Here is a 17,065-nt window from a genome sequence, read left to right on the forward strand (position 1 = left end):
ACTGGAACTCGTGTACCAGCGCACTACTCACCTCGACGTGGTCTGCAGTGGAGAGGGCGCAGACGAGACAGTGACAGCTCCCAGATACCTCCGCGGCTGGGGCGCGCGGCGGCTCCCCTCCCCCCCCCCCCCCCCCCCCGGCAGAGCGCGCCGTGGGCCGAGTGGCGAGCCGCAAGCGCGCGACGGCTGCTGGCGAGCTGCGGACCGCCCTGTCGCAGGCTCCAACTGTCCTCCACACACAGCATCCCGGATGGCGCCCGAGTGTCACACGCCCGCGGTTGTACACCTGTGACGCTAACACGGGACTTTAGTACAAAATGGCTACCCGTTTGTTGGTTACTTGCGTGGGCTTTGCTGCCTCGTGACGCTTGCGATAAGCATTTCCGCAGCAGCCGCTGTGGAAAGGCTTCTACCTATTTCCACTTAGGTGCCGGCGTCTCAACTGTTTCGACGTCTCACCGGGCCGGCTCGCCTCGCGACGTCGTGACAGCTATGTCGTATTTTGTAAGGCGTAACGTGCGCCCTCGCCTGCGCCTGGCACTACTGGAATCTACTTCCTAAGCTGTACGTTTCTGACCTAATACGGTCGGCGCGCGACCACAGATGTGAAAAACAGCCTAAAGACCGTACGTAGGCCGGTCAGCTCGCTCCCCGTCGTCATTAATCTGTTAGGCAGATACTATCCAGAGCAAAGCAAATCCCAGAGTGGCAGAAGCAGCTCGATAACTAGCACAGTTACCTGGGAAAGTCTGCAACAAAGTTAGCGACCTACGGAATTTGCCAACATGAACTCTCTCCTCAGAGCTCCACACCCGCATTCGTCTGAAAAGACAGCGGGGCGACACTCCCGCGTGTCGTGTCGTCGTCGGATGCACCACCTTCTGCGGCAGTGCCGAAGGAAGCCGCGACCGATATCGCCACGCCGACAGCCCGCGGTGCTCGATGCCTGAGCGGACACTCGTCTCACTGCGACCGGACCCGTGGCCTCGCTGCGGCAGCGCAGGCGACACGTGTCTCCTCCCGGGCCCAGTGCCCTGAGGCCGCCGAGACCCCACTTGCCGTCGAGTACGGCATTCCTCGACCGGTCGATTCTGTGTTAGTAACATCATCACGAAACGATAAACTGCATTTCCCATAGGACACACTCCTGCCTCTGTCAAACTCCGACACATGCTGGTAGACTATGTAACCTGGAAAAGACATTTGATGAAGTTATCTGCTAAGAGATGTTCACAGTGCTGAAGAAAGCAAGTGTAAAATACATTCCGAGACAAAAAAAGAAAAAGACGCACCACGAAGGAATTATCCAAATTGGACAGAATTCAGTAGATGTGATGTACATAAACAATGATACAAATTATTACAGTTTTAGAAACATTTGATGATGTATACGGCGCATAGAGCTAGTCAATAACGCGTCGGTCCACCTCTGACCGTTATGTGAGTATTTATTTGGCTCGGTGTTGACTAGTAGAGTCGTTGGATATCCTGAGGGATATCGTGACAAATTCAGTCCACATGGCATGTCAGATCGTCAAACTCCTCTGCTTATTGGAGAGCCCTGCCCATACTGCTATCAGCTGGGGAGAGATCCGACCATCTTCCTGCCCGAGGCGGTGTTTGGCAAGCACGAATACGAGCAGTAGAAACCCTAACCGTTTTCGGATCGGAGTTATGTTGCTGAAATGTAGGACCAGGAAGGGCAACAAAACAGGGAGCGGGATCCCGCAGTCCACAACCGGAAGGACCCTGCTATGAAAAGAATTGCCACCCCAGACCGTCACTCCCGGTTTCCGGGCTGTACAGTGGGTAGTTAGGTCGGTATCCCACTGCCGTCTGGGGTGTCTCCAGACATGTCTTCGCTGGTCATCAGTGTTGCTTCGAAGTGGGACTCATCACTGAATACAATTCTACTCCAGCCAATGAGATTACAGGCCGAAGACGTTTTTTGGAAAATTTGTTGTAAGGTACTATGGGACCAAACTGTTGAGGTCATCGGTCCCTAGGCTTACACACTACTTAACCTAACTTAAACAAACTTACGCTACGGACAACACACACACCCATGCCCAAGGGAGGCCTCGAACCTCCGACGGGAGGATCCGAGCAAACTGTGACAAGGCGCCCGTGACCGCGCGGCTAATCCGCGTGGCAGAGGACGTTTCTGAAGACGCCCCTTACAGTGGTGAGATACTCAATTGACTGTCGACCGCCTTACGGCCCGACAGCCAGGTTGTGATGATCTTGGGTGCCATTCCTTTTCATAGGAGAACTCTGTTGGTTGTCATCAGCAGCAGTCTTACAGAACAACGGTACGACGCTGCGTTTTGTCGCTTTTCATGCAAACCATCCTTAGTTTACATTTCAGCAAGACAACGTGAGTTTCTAATGCTTCTCTTCGTGCTTGCCAAATCATACCTTGGCCAGCAAGGTCGCCGGATCTCTCCCCAATTAACCACGCTTGGAGCTTCACTGGCAGGATCCTCCAAGCATCTCGGGGTTTTTGACGATCCTCAGGGGATATCCGACAAGTATATCGGTCATTGCCAAACCGAATAACTGCTTACATAACGGCTATTGACTTCCTCAGTTTGTGAAACTCATTCTCTTCAATAAATCATCTAATCTTTCTGATACTGTAATCATTTGTATGTCTGTGCATGACCTTCACATCTACCAACGAATGGCGCCATTATGGGTCGCCGCGAAAGTCTAAAGTGCGTCAGAACCCCAGTATGATGAAAGGTATGGTGATTCTCGTGTACGACTGTTATGGTGTTATCCTAACGCATTGCGTTCCTCCACGTCAGATCGTCAGTGCACAGTATTACTATTCGTTTTTGGAGCATCACCTGCGACCAGCTTTGCGAAAGAAGCGGCGAGAGTTTCTGCGCAACCCATCCATCATTTTGCATGACAATGCGCGGGTGCATACAGCGCAAGCTGTGACTCCTCTGTTCGGTCAATGGGACTGGGACGTACTGTACCAGCCACCATACTCCTCGGACTTAAGTCCTTGTGATTTGATTCCAAAGATGAAGGAACTACTTCGTGGCATTCGCTTCAGAACTGTTCCAGAGATTCTGCAGGCAGTAGAACGCTCCATTTGCACCATCAACAGAACGGACTCTGCTAACGGTATACTACGCCTTCCACATCGCTGGCAACGTGTTCTACACAACGCTCATGACTACTTTGAAGGACAGTAACAAGTGCAAACATTTAACTCTTTTGTATCAGTTGTGAATAAATAGTTGCCACTATGTAAGTTCTGACCCTCGTACAAATTCTTGTCCGCCCCGAAAGCTGAGTTGTCAGCGCAACGGAATGTCATGCAAAGGGGCCCGGTTTCGATTCGCGGCTGGGTCGGAGATTTTCTCCGCTCAGGGACTGGGTGTTGTGTTGTCTTCATCATCATCACCATCATCATCTCATCCACCGGAGTCGTGACTTTAAGGGCATCCGGCCCCGCCTTAACTTAACCCTGCCAAATCCGACCATAGCAATGCCGACCCTGCGAAAACTACGGGACAAAAGCACAACCAAAAGAAGAAGAGGAGAATGTACGAAGTGTTGCAGGTGGTACTCAGCTTCTATAAGAACGAAGTAACTGTTATTAGAAATTGTCATTACGAACAGGAAGCAAAAATTAGAAATGGTCGGGGAGAAGGATGTGCTCTCTTCCTCTTATATTCAATGTTTACATTCAGGAAGCTACAGACCAAGTGAGCGAAACTACTGTGGAGTGGATCAGAATGAATGGGCAGAAGATAGGCTTGTTGCATTACACAAATGATATTTATGTCTTCACGGATGGAAAATAAAATCTAGAGGAGCTAAAAACTAAATTGATGGTGTGCAGTACAGGTGAAGTATGTTAACATTTAAGAACAAGAAATGCAATTGAGGAGCCAGAAATCACAGAGAATATTACGTATTTGGGAAGCAGGATCGCATGGGATTGTAGAAGCCGGAACGAAATTGTGAGAAGAATATAGCAGGCCAAAATTGCTTTTACTTTGTGAAAGTGGTTACTTACAAGCATGAACGTCAGTCTGGAAATAAGGAAAGAGATCATGAAAGCATTTGGCCATACTCAAACAATAGGAAAACAAGAGGTAACACGCCTGGAAGCCCTGCAGATTTAGTGCGACAGAAGGATGTTGAACATCAGCTGCAGAGATAAAGTTACCAATTGGGAGGTGCTGATAAGAGTACAGGAAACCATATCTCTGCGGAGGCACATCCAGACAAGAAGAGACAAACTCCTAGGTGACATCTGAAGACAGAACAACATCACTGTAACAATAGTAGAAGAATCTTTTGCTTTTTTCCTTCTTACAACAGGTATAACACGATCTTCTCATGACCGCACACCACTGAAATGCGATTTCTGGATAAGTAAACCGCCACGTAATGCGGGGTGGTTATAATTAAACTTTCCCTATATAACACATTATAAAACCGATGCTGATCATCGTACGACTATCAAACTTGGTAGCATCAATGTCCAGAGTACGGGATGCACGATATGCATGCGTCGCAGCAGCACCGTCCAGTTCCAACTATGGCCACCAGGCGCCGTGATCAGTCCTCGTCATTCATAGTCTCACACACCTGACCAGTCACAGTGCACTTGTTGACGTGTCAACATGAGCCTGGACAAAAGGAGCACGGCGTTATTGGCGAAGCTCTATCGTCAACACAACAGTAATGCTGCAGCTGCACTTCGGGAATATTGCCGGCTGAAAGGATGACGGAAGGGTCCTCTTTCTCCGCCAGCTACGCAGAGCACGATGAAGAAATTCGAATCAACTGGAGAACTGGGCGTCGGTCCGGGAAGACGCCGACATACCACAGGTGGTCGATGAAATCGCTGTTGCCACGGCAGATAATGCTGCGCGCAGTTCGAGATCGTCAGGCAGTGCGCGTGCTGTGTCACGACAGTTGAACACACCGTGGTACACTGTACGGAACGTGCTTCGAACCATTCTCAAATGGAATCAGTACAAGATCCATAACGTACGGCAGCTTGCACCACACGACGCACAGCGACGTGTTGACTCCGCTCTCTACTTTCTCGCAAGGATTGAAGTTGTTGAAGGCTGGCCCTGGACAGACGATGCTCATTTTCCTCTGACGAGTGAGATGAACACACAGAATTGATGAGTGTGAGGATCTTCTCCTCCAGTCACTGTGCACGATGTTCCTCTGTGCGGTGAACGTGTCACTGTACGGTGTGGCTTCACGGCTACATTCGTCACTGGCCGAATCTTTTTTGAACAGGTTAGCGCTCGAGGATCAAAGATGTGCAGCCTGGCCGGCGTTATTGCGATGTGCTTCGCCAGTGTGCTATGCCCGCCCTGCAGTAGAGAGACGCATCGAACACGATAATTTTCGTGCAATATGGGGCCCCAACACACGTCGCACTTGAGGGTCACCTGCTTCTCCGAAACGCACGTGGAAACGATCGAATTATCAACTGATCGTTTCCGAATGCTTGGCCGGCACGATCGCCTGCTCTCAGCCCCTGTGATTTCTGGTTGTGGGGCTGCCTGGAGAACACGGCTTACTAGGAGAACATTCCCTCAGGTAGCCAGCGTATCTACAGGTATGCTTCGCTCTGCGATCCTGCGCTTTCAGACTCTTCCGCACACTGATGGGTGCCGTACTGAGCCGCTTTTGAAGCAGTAATGGTATTATGTACTGTAGCAGCATATTAAAAGTGTTTTAATTGAATCGATTCAGCATTATTTCTCTACCCCATGTCTTTGACCTTAACCCTACCGAGTTTGGTGCGTGTACGGTAATTAGTTTCCGTGCTATAACGTTTTAAATAGCGAAGCTTTAATTATAACCATCCACGTACGGAGAGGCCTCATTGCTACTTGTTAGGCGTGTCAGTCCCCGAAGTGCGAACCACTGGCAAAACGCAGCGTGTAGTAGACCTCCTGTCTGTTGCATGTCGCCGCTTATGCGATTGCTGATTATATGCCCAGGACTGTGTAAGGATTCCCTTTCTTTCTTTCAGTCGAATTTAGACGTTGCTTTTTCTTGGGCCGTTGAAACTAGCTTTGGAGACACCTCTATTTACACTCATTTCAACAGAAAATGCTTTGATTTGTTAAATAACTCTCATAAGTGCTATGCATGTGTTGTATTTGTTGTAAAAGATTTTGATACGGTCGTGTTCTCTTTGCCGTTGAGTTAGAACCTTAAACGCAGCTGAGTGACTGATCGAATCGAATGACTTCCCAAAACCTATTACGACAAGGCAAAGAGGTAGATGTTACGCATTTGTTTTAATATTATTGTTTCATGCGCAGTGAGGATGTGTTTAACGTCCCGTCGACATCGAGGTCATTAGAGGCGGAGCACATGCTAGGATGGTGGCAAGGATGGGGGAGGAAATCGGCCGTGCCCTGTCAAAGGAGCCGTCCCAGTATTTTTTGCCTGGAGTGATTTAGGGTAAGCACGAAAATCCTAAGTGTGGACGGCCGTACGGTGGTTTGAACTATCGTCCTCCCGAATGCGAGTCCAGTGTGTTAACCACTGCGCCACATCGCTCGGTGTGAGGATAAGGTCGAGTGTACTAAATCCTGTGCAAAATCCAGATTCCAGCCTGGTCGAGCCCGGTCGAGTGTAGTGCTCATTCCGGCAGTCATTGTGTAAGTATCAGGACTGTTTTGGCTTCATTCCAGATACACGGTAATGTTTCGCTGTGTAAATAACTGGAAAATGTTGAAGCTAAAGGATTTATGGATATCTCATCTGTCAGTTTCAAAATATCGACGCCGAGTTCGACACTAACAGGAGTAGTTCCTTTTATCGAACTTGTCTAGAGCATTTTTGACTCTTTAGGGGAATGTTCCTGCAATTCGGGAGACAGGAGCATCGAATTCGCGTGGGACTAAAATATCATCATCGATTTTGCTGTGCAAGTTATTATAAAAATTTCCCATATAGTCGAATATATTTTCCTTATCCGCAGTTCGGGCTCGATCTGTTCCTATTTAACGCTATCTACAGTTCAAACACCTCGATAATGTTTTAAGCTACATGCTTTATAGATCACAGATTTTAAGATCTCGGCTGAGTGGTCAATACTTATGTGTGTAGGTGGGTGTATGTGTTTCTGTGTGTGTGTGTGTGTGTGTGTGTGTGTGTGTGTGTGTGTGTGTGTGTGAGAGAGAGAGAGAGAGAGAGAGAGAGAGAGAGAGAGAGAGGAGGGGGAGAGAGGGGGAGAGAGAGAGAGAGAGAGAGAGATGCAGGGTTTTTGTCAAGCGCATTTTCTCTCAAGTTTTGGCACGTATCTGGAATTGTTTCTTGCAACGTGTAGCTGGAGTCAGCCCAAACGCATCCTGCTCATCACGTCTTTCATGCGATGCCAAGAGTCGACGGAAAGTGTGCGTTTCTTTCTCGTCACTCACTCACACACACACACACACACACAAAATGATTTTGAAAGTGTAATTTCACGTTCCCACTCGACAGAGTGCTACCAGATTAGTGTAGTGCGATCGATATTGATTTTGCCGGTACGAATTAAAAGGCACAGTGGAAGATGAAGTACAGCCGGTAGGCTACCCCAGCAGCGACTGAGCAGCGCTGCACGCCGGGGCGGTGCTGGCGCTGCTGTGCTGTCCCTGTCAGTACGTAGCCTACACACCGGACTAATCTGGCAGCGCTCTGTTCCGATTTTAAAATCAGTTTGTTTGAAACGCGAAACAAACCCACGCATTCAGTCGACATTTCGCGTCGCACGAAACAAGTGACGATAACAATTTGTTTGAAGTGGCGTCAACTACGCATTATAGAAAAGAAATTGCAAGTTCCTACTGTAACACCTGACGACCTGTAGGAGGGACACCCAATGTCACAGTTACAAAGCTAGTGTTTCGTAAACACTCTCGGCTGAAGAACGAAAATGTAGGACTGTGAAACAAAAGTAAAGGGGTAAAAATAAAAAAAAATTGAAACGTTTATTCTCGAATTACTGCGTAATTCGAATAAATGCATTATGCACTAAGTGCACCTACTGTGAACGTGTCCTAGGTCACCTGCGGCAGCAGCTGCGGTAGCGAACCGGACGCCGGTGTACTTTGGGACGACGAATCCGATGTCGACGTACCTGGTGGCGTTCGTGGTGTACCACGAGGAGACGTTCGGCGCGCTGGAGAGGAAAGCCACCGAGACCGAGGGTCCGATCCGCGTGTGGTCCAGGGCGGAGCTGGCCGCGCAGCGCGGCTTCGCGCTGGACGTGGCCGCCGCCTCGCTGGCCGCGTACGGCCGCCTCTTCCCGGACTACTTCCTGCACATGAACACCAAGATGGACCAGGTCGCCATTCCGGACTTCAGCGCCGGCGCCATGGAGAACTGGGGGCTCGTCACCTACAGGTAGGCCGGCTGCCGGCTCCGTGCCTGTGCATTTTAATTATACCACCAGAACTGGCTGAAGACCTCTCGTTGTTAGTGTATCAACAGTAACCCTCACTCGCGAGGCGCTTTAAGGACTCGATCTCCAATGTGTAAAACGATTTCATATGTGTGACGACTTGGCAGATAGTTAACGTGTTACTCCTTTACGGTTGAGACATAAAACCTTAATTATGTTTTAAGTTTGTCGGAAGTCCGTAAGTGCTCTCATTATCAAACAGTGGAAGAGTACAGTCTCGGTAATTTGTACTCAGTTTTAAGAAAAGCTCATTTTTCGTGCATCCCAGTTTTTATGACATCGTGAAGTACAAGAGGGGGGTCAGGGGGCGGAAAAAACATGTGAACACCAAAAACACAACACATTACTGTGCCCAGCTGGACTTGAGAACTGCTTTCAGTCGTCGCTTAATAGATAAATACAGGTACCGTGTAGGGTCTTCATAGGAACCTCACACCATTCTCCTTCCGAAGCAGTGGAAATTTCAGGTGACCACGATGGAGATGGGTGGCAACCGCGCACCCTTCTCACCAAAGTATACCGCAAAGGCTCAGTAACGTCGAGATGTGGCCACTGCGGAGGCCGGGGTAGACGCTACGATCGATCCTCGTACTCAGGCACATGCGACCGGGGGCCGTGTCGTACCGTGGGACGGGCCTCAGCAGCCGAAATGCTCACACAGTCCTTTCGCAGTAGTGTGACTTTGCAGAGTGATCACACGACAGTATGGTGACCCGTGTCATCACCGAACCCCCGCCTCGTTTCACTGCGGGACGCGACCCCGGCCAGCAGTCGGGGACGGTGTGAAACGAGACTCGCCCGACCACACGAGTGTCTTCCGCTGATATGTAGTTCAGGTTCTTTCGCTTGGACACCGCATTTTCCTGCTATGGGCAAAATTTTCATCAGTGACGAGTTCAGCCCTACCTGCAGTTTGCCGCTTATGTATCTAACATCGTTGCGTATTTTGCACTGACAGAACTCGTGAGTTCTGCAGTGATTTTTGCAGGTGTCGCCACAATCCTCCTCAGTGATCTTGCGTCACCACCACTCGGCTCCCACTTCACCTGCGTTTTGTCACATCGGATGATGTTTTTGCACTTTCCCTGTTTGCGGTGTAAATCTTCGGCATCGTGCCTCGTGGAACACTAAACACGCCGCCTGCCTTGGCTACGGAAGCACCCAACAATTCGCCCACGTTCGAATGCACTGAGCTCCAGCATAATGCACGCACAACTTCACGAACTGGGTACGTATTCCAATACGTCCCATGGTACACTCTATAAATAGCGCAACACACAAACTATCACAAAAACTGAAAAACATACTGATCAAAAATTGTACATATGAAACAATATATTCTATAAAGAAACAGCATGATACTAGAAGAAGAACTGAAAGGTAAAAATCTTCCCTAAGATGCTCAGTTCTTATCAGATGACATTACCAACCTCTACTGCCGGCCGGGGTGGCCGTTCGGTTCAAGGCGCTACCGCCTGGAACCGCGCGACCGCTACGGTCTCAGGTTCGAATCCTGCCTCGGGCATGGATGTTTGTGATGTCCTTAGGTTAGTTAGGTTTAAGTAATTCGAAGTTCTAGGGGACTGATGACCTCATTCTAACCCTCCACCCTATAATTACCGATACAAATTAGTTATTTAAATTCTGCCTCTGTTGATTTACAGGACATATACTTCAGCCTTCGTAACAGCAGACTGAGCAAAGAGGGTGGAAAGTTCAGAAATGTTGATTGGTCAATGTAACTGGTACTTACGTCCTAAAATTCTTTTTCATTATTCCACGTGGTTCACGTCTACAAAATATTTGCATTTGCAGGAGTTCATATGTTTGATCTTGCTGTATCAATTCTAATGAAAACAATGAACACATTTCGGCTTCCAGTTTGTTGGTATATTCTTGAAATCATTTAATAAATTTGAAATAACACCTTTTCTTTGTGGTTCACTATTATACACAGATATTTTAGAGCATTGTTATTTAGGTATAATGGCTACGTTCGGCCGCCTTTGACCATATGCGGTCATACACAGTTTCTCTCGGCAAACTACAGCAACTAACATACTTTCGCCGGAGGGCCGAGTCCTCCCTCGGGCATGGGTGTGTGTGTTGTTCTTAGCATAAGTTAGTTTAAGTAGTGTGTAAGTCTAGCGACCGATGACCTCTGCGGTTTGATCCCATAGTAATTCACACACACACATTGAACATACTTTACCCACTGATAACCCACTTTTTTTAAATACATAGATAACAACACATTGGTCAAAGATTATTAAATTTCTTCATGCTTACACACCTTTCTGACATTTACAGTCATCAAAATAATAAGCTAACTTTTTATCTAAGAAAAGGGTGTCGTAGAATACGTGATAAAACATCTTGTGTTGGAAATTACAGTTGGTACGTACACTGATGGCCCAAGACATTAAGACCACTTGATTAATAGCTTGTTTGTCCGTTTTTGGATTGAAATACATCACTGATCCTACATATCTGACAGTTTCTTGATAGGTTTGTAGAGGTATGTGGCTTTATATGACATCGTACAAGTCATGTAATTCGGGTAAATAACGAGCCGCTGATATCCGTACGCGGTGATGGCGCCCTATAGCGGCCCAGATGGGTTCCATCGGATTTAGAAAACTCAAACTTGGTTTCCGGGGCATCAACATCAGTCCACTGTAACTCTCCTCAAAGCATTGCAGCACGGTTCTGGCTCCGAGACGCGGACATTTATCCTGTTGAAAGATGACATTGCAGTCCGAGAAGACATCGAGCACGAAGGGAGGCAGGTGGTTCACAGCTGTCACTAATTCCACAGGCGCAGGAGAATGTCTCCCACAGGATAATATCGCTCTCCCTAGCCTGTGTCTGTGGCGCGCTGCACGTTCCGAGCCGCCGATGACGACCATCTACCGAGCGTAGCAAATGCGTGATTCACCCGAAGGACCGACACATTTGCATCGGTCGAATCCCGACGGTTCCGTGCCCACTACTATCGTGACTGACGAGGTCGTCGGGTCAAAATGTGAACGCGTAGGGGTTGTCTGCTCCGGAGCTCCACGTTCGACAACGTACGATGTACGACGAACGGTGTGCTCCGAAACACTTGCGGGTGCACCGACATTGTGCTCTTTCGGCAGAGATGTCACAGGTCGCCTTCTATCCTACTTTACAGACAAGTCTCCGAACTCCAAGTTCTGCGAAGAGTCGTGGACATGTTACCATTTAGCGCCTAGTGGTAGTTTCACTGTCCTACCTCTTTCCATAGATGCTCACAACTGTAGCCATTTTCGGGATACTCGTTTACTGGCTCTGCCCTTTCTTGGATGTACCCCTTTGCAGCCCATATCTTGGCTAGGGTGATCCTCCGTATATGTATACCGCGTCACGTGCCCGCAACGCCACCAGGCAGCATCCAGTGTCGAGGTGGACAACGGTCATAATGTTTTGGAACACGATGTATTCAGAGTAGTTTCATTACACCATTGTAGACGGAACGGTGGTTTGTGCAGACGCGAAATGCAGCGCAGTGGAAATGTAAGGACCGCCATTTGGCTGAACACGACACGGCGAGTATAGTCAGGTGGGTAAGACGGGTGAGGGCGAGTGGTAGTGTCTCCAACAGGCGGTCACCAGTCTGCTCGAGAAGAGTTCCACTTGTGTGAGAACCACGAGCGAGTGCGCCTATTGCACGAACACACGCGTCCTAGACGTTCAGCTCGGCGACGTGCACAAACTTTACAGCAATCGCGACGTTCACTGTGCCGCATATTGACTATATGAAGCTTCGCCCATATAAACTAAAGCCTGGCCAAAACAGACTCGCTAGCTGCACTGCCATTTTTGCGACGATTATCCGAAAACCAGTGTTCCTCCAATACGATTTGCTGTCCAGTGAAGTAAGCTTTTTCGTGACTGGACATGTTCAGAAGCAAAGCTTCGACAACGTCTGCGTGCGAAACCCGAGGCAAATCCAAAAGCTGTTGCTGATCATTACTGAAAAATGTTGTAGAATTTTGTTGTGTCTAGTTCATACAGTCTAGACACAATGAGGTAGCTAGGTGCACGCTAAACTAACGCAGACGGGCTTGAAGTTCTGGAACATGAGACTTATCAATGAATAAGAAGAAAAGTACGTAGATGTTACTTAACTTTTATTCTCTTGTTGGAATACATCTCTCTTGAATTTTAGTAAGCTATAAGCACTGATACAAATGGCGCCTTGCTAGGTAGTAGCTATGGACTAAGCTGAAGGCTATTCAACCTGTCTCTCGGCAAATGAGAGGAAAGCTTCGTACGTCTGGTCGCAAGCTATGTCTTCCGTACAACTGGGGCGAGGTCTAGTCCGTGTCTTGTGACCTGCCATGTGGTGGCGCTAGGTTTGCGATTACACAGTGGCGACACGCGGGTCCGACATGTACTACAGGACCGCGGCCGATTTAAGTTACCACCTAGCAAGTGTGGTGTCTAGCGGTGACACCACATTCCTCCCCCGCAAATCGGCGAACGGTCGTGAGATAAAGCTTCCGCCCGCCGTGGGGAGGACCCCATGTTGACGTATGCGATGAGGTGGGGAGCCTAACAACAGGCGAGGCTGTGCCACCCGCACCCGGCCATTCGGTCCGAGGGGAGCTAGGAAACGCCTGCAAACCTAGTCCAGGGTGCACGTCAACATGAGGTGTATGCGCACGTAAGGAGACAAGAGGGGCCGAAGGGTCGACCTCCATGTGGTCGGAGCACCCGACGGGCGAAGACGACATCTGGTCCGGAGCGGGCAAGAGGTCCATGGCGGAGGACGGCTGGTCACTGGAAGCGAGCGGCGGCGCGTGACCCAGGGAGGCGCCAGGCGGCTGCAGCGAAGCGTCCGCTGCGGGCGGCGCCGGCGGCGGCTGCGGCGGCGGCGGCGCGACGCCATGAGGCAAAATGGAAGGCAGCGTCGGTAACACCTGGGGATGAGGCGAGCCAGTAGATGGGTCCCCAGGGCGCTGACCTGACGGCACCGTCGCTGAAAGCAGACGGGGAGCGGCAGAACCCAGGCGACGACAGAGGCGCAGCTGATTGAGATGCCGACGCACCTCACCAGAGGCCCCCAAAACCAAATACATCGCGCGGCCGAGGCAGCGAAGAATGCGCCCTGCGAGCCAACGCCGTGAACCGCGATAGGTGCGATAATAGACAACGTCGCCAGGAGCAAAAGCAGAAGTCTGCCGCTGCACAGGAACCTGATGTGGCGGATGCAGCAAAGACATCAAGGTGCGATGAGAACGACCATGGAGCAACTCAGCCGGCGAGCGACCATCGCGGGGCTGAGAGCGATACGAAGACAAAAAGAGCAACAATGCGTCCTCCCGAGAATGCGACTCTTTCAATTTCAACATCTGTGACTTGAAAGTCCGGACCAATCGTTCAGCGGCACCGTTTGACTGAGGCGAAAACGGCGCGGATGTCAGATGTTGAATACCATTGGCCTTGCAGAATGACTGAAATTCTGCGGACATGAATTGTGGGCCATTGTCGGAAACAATAGTCTGCGGAAGACCCTCAATGCAAAAGATAGCAGACAAGGCTTGGATTGTGGCAGAAGACGTCGTGGAAGACATCCGGACAACAAAAGGAAAATTACTGAAAGCATCGACCACAACCAACCATCGAGCATTCCAGAATGGACCAGCAAAATCGATGTGCAAGCGTTGCCAAGGGGAAGTGGCGTTCGGCCATGCAAAGAATTTCCGCGGCGGTGCGGATTGTTGTTCGGCACACGCCACACAAGAGGAGCACATATTTGTAATCGCAGCATCGATTCCGAACCAAGTACAGTGCTGACGAGCAAGTTGTTTCGTTCGCACTATACCCCAATGACCTTGGTGAAGAAGCTTTAAGACAGAGGACTGTAACGAACGTGGGACTACGACTCGGGATTGATCATTATCGGAACGCAACAACAAAACACCACGTCGTACAAAAAGTCTCTCCTTGTGAGCACAAAAACGGCGAACCAAAGGATCCTCGATCCGTGACTTTGACAAGGGCCATTGCGTAGCAATAAAACGCAAAACAGGAGCAAGGACAGGATCAGCAGCTGTGGCTGTAGCTACACGATGAAAATCAATCGGAAACGATGCGACCACGCCATCGGTTTCCGAATCAATGAACATGCAAGCAAGTTCGGAAGAATCGAATGCTTTATCCTCAGCAACAGGCAAACGGGACAACGCATCAGCGTTTCCGTGCTTAGCAGTGGACCGATACAAGATATCGTAGCGGTACTGCGAGAGAAAAAGTGACCAGCGAATGAATTTCTGCGCTGTACGTGGAGGTACAGGCTTGTTCGGATGAAAAAGCGATGTCAAAGGTTTGTGGTCCGTGATGATGGTAAAGTGACGACCATACAAGAAGTCATGGAACTTGGTAACACCAAACACGAGAGCTAAAGCTTCTTTCTCTATTTGTGAATAATTTCTTTGCGCAGATGAGAGCAATTTTGACGCAAAGGCAATAGGGCGATCATGCGAGCCATCCTTGTGCGCAAGCACAGCCCCGATCCCGAAATCCGATGCATCTACCATCAACAAAAGGGGTTTTCGGGGATCGAATGGCGTAAGGCAAGTATTTGAAAGTAACGCCGATTTCAACTGGCGAAAGGCGCGTTCGCATTCCGTCGTCCAGACGAACGGAACACCTTTACGGCGTAAGCGATGAAGCGGAGCTGAAATGGAAGAAGCATTGCGCACAAACTTAGCATAATAATTAATTTTACCCAGCACACTCTGTAGCTGTTTCAAATCTTGCGGAGCAGGTAAGTCCTGTATGGCACGGAGGTGCTCTGGACTCGGATGTATACCTTGGGCATTTATGACATGCCCCAGGTAGGGTAAGTCCCGAGCAAAGAACACACATTTGTCCTTTCTCAAGCGAAGACCATTCTGACGCAAGACCTGAAATAATGTTCGGAGATTTTGCAAATGTTCTGCTTCTGTCTGTCCTGAGATCACAATATCGTCCAGATAGTTCGCAGCAGTAGGGACCGACGCACAAATAGTTTGTAAATATTGCTGAAACAAAGCAGGTGCGGATGCACACCCGAATGGCAGTCTTTTGAAACGATACAAGCCAAGATGCGTGTTAACCACTAAGACGCGCTGGGATTCTTCGTCCACAGGTAGTTGCAAGTACGCATCTGCTAGGTCCAATTTTGAAAAATATTTTCCCGGGCACAGTTTGTCAAAAAGATCTTCCGGGCGGGGCAAAGGAAAAGTAGCAGTCACAAGTTGTGGATTCACAGTTGCCTTGAAGTCCACACAAAGTCTCAATTTTCCGGACGGTTTTGGCAAAATTACTAAGGGTGAGGCCCAGAGAGAAGCCTGCACACGTTCAATTACACCTTGAGATTCTAAATCGTGCAATGTTCTTGCGACCTCATCACGCAATGCGTGGGGAACATTGCGCGCTCTGAAAAATTTCGGTTGCGCGTTGTCTTTCAGTTCCAAATGTGCAGCATAGTTCTTAGCGCAACCAAGGCCCGGTGCAAAAATGTCTGCAAATTCTTCACAAAGACTAGAAACACTGGCGGAAGGCACAGTCTGATTCACTGATAGGACCTGATTTACTATAGACAAATTAAACAATTGAAACAAATCTAAACCAAACAAGTTCACTGCACTAGAAGAACGAAGAACGTAAAATGACACAAGTTTTGTTAGTCCCCTGTATGTTGCAATAAGGCTGCACTGTCCTAACACATGGATCTGCTGTCCTGAATAACTAGTTAACTTAACATTTGCGGCACGCAATGGCGGTTTGCCCAGTTGTTTGTACGTGTCGCGATTGAGCAATGAAACTGCAGCTCCGGTATCGAGCTGGAATGGTATCACTTTGCCTTCAAAGTCTAAGTCCACAAAAAGTTTATTGTCCTGCTGACGACAAGAGCGACTGTCACGTGCAATTTGAACTGATACAGGTACAGAAGCACTTGCGACTTTACGGGATTTCCGGCGACGTCGACGCACACTTTTGGTGGGACGAACACAGTCACTGTTAGCTAAAGTGTCACTAGACGGGTGGGAATGAACTACATGAATGTCCATGGGCGAAGGTCCACGAGCCCGATTGTCCTGGGTTCGATTCCGGCGCGAAGCAAAAGGCCTGGAATTTGTGTGATTGTCTGATCTAAGCTTTTTCTGGCAAACACTTTGAACATGTCCTTTCTTGTGGCAGTAAAAGCAAATAGCTTGGCGTGACGGGCAATTTTCACGCGAATGTCTAGTTGCACACCGCGGGCATGATTTCACTGCAGTTGCTTGCTTACGCGGCGCACGTGTTTGCGAGCTAGGCTGCCGCTGCTGTGCGGACGGGCGCGAGGGCCGTGTAGCGTCCCGTGCAGCGGGCCCGGCGGGCCGGTTAATGTGACACACTGCTGGCGAAGTTTCAAAAGATGCCTGAGCAAAGTCAAGTGTGTCTTGCCTATCCAATATGTCTATCACTTGTTGAAGGGAGGGATTTACTAGTTTCAAAATCTGTTCCCTTATGCGAACATCAGAAACGTTCTGTGCTATTGCATCACGCACCATAGTGTCTGAATAAGGAAGTCCACAGTCACATTCAAATGCACAC

The 17,065-nt window shown here is 49.2% G+C and overlaps 1 protein-coding gene across 1 annotated transcript in view; it reads left to right on the forward strand.

The window, feature by feature from the left end:
* LOC126228346 (aminopeptidase N-like) overlaps positions 1-17,065 on the forward strand; it is a 254,917-nt gene that overhangs the window by 128,495 nt on the left and 109,357 nt on the right. Inside the window, exon 5 of the mRNA XM_049942295.1 lies at positions 8,056-8,397. Coding sequence (XP_049798252.1) covers positions 8,056-8,397 — 342 coding nt within the window. The remainder of the gene's footprint in view (positions 1-8,055; positions 8,398-17,065) is intronic.

Source organism: Schistocerca nitens, unplaced genomic scaffold, assembly GCF_023898315.1.
Source record: "Schistocerca nitens isolate TAMUIC-IGC-003100 unplaced genomic scaffold, iqSchNite1.1 HiC_scaffold_363, whole genome shotgun sequence".
NCBI lineage: Eukaryota > Metazoa > Arthropoda > Insecta > Orthoptera > Acrididae > Schistocerca > Schistocerca nitens.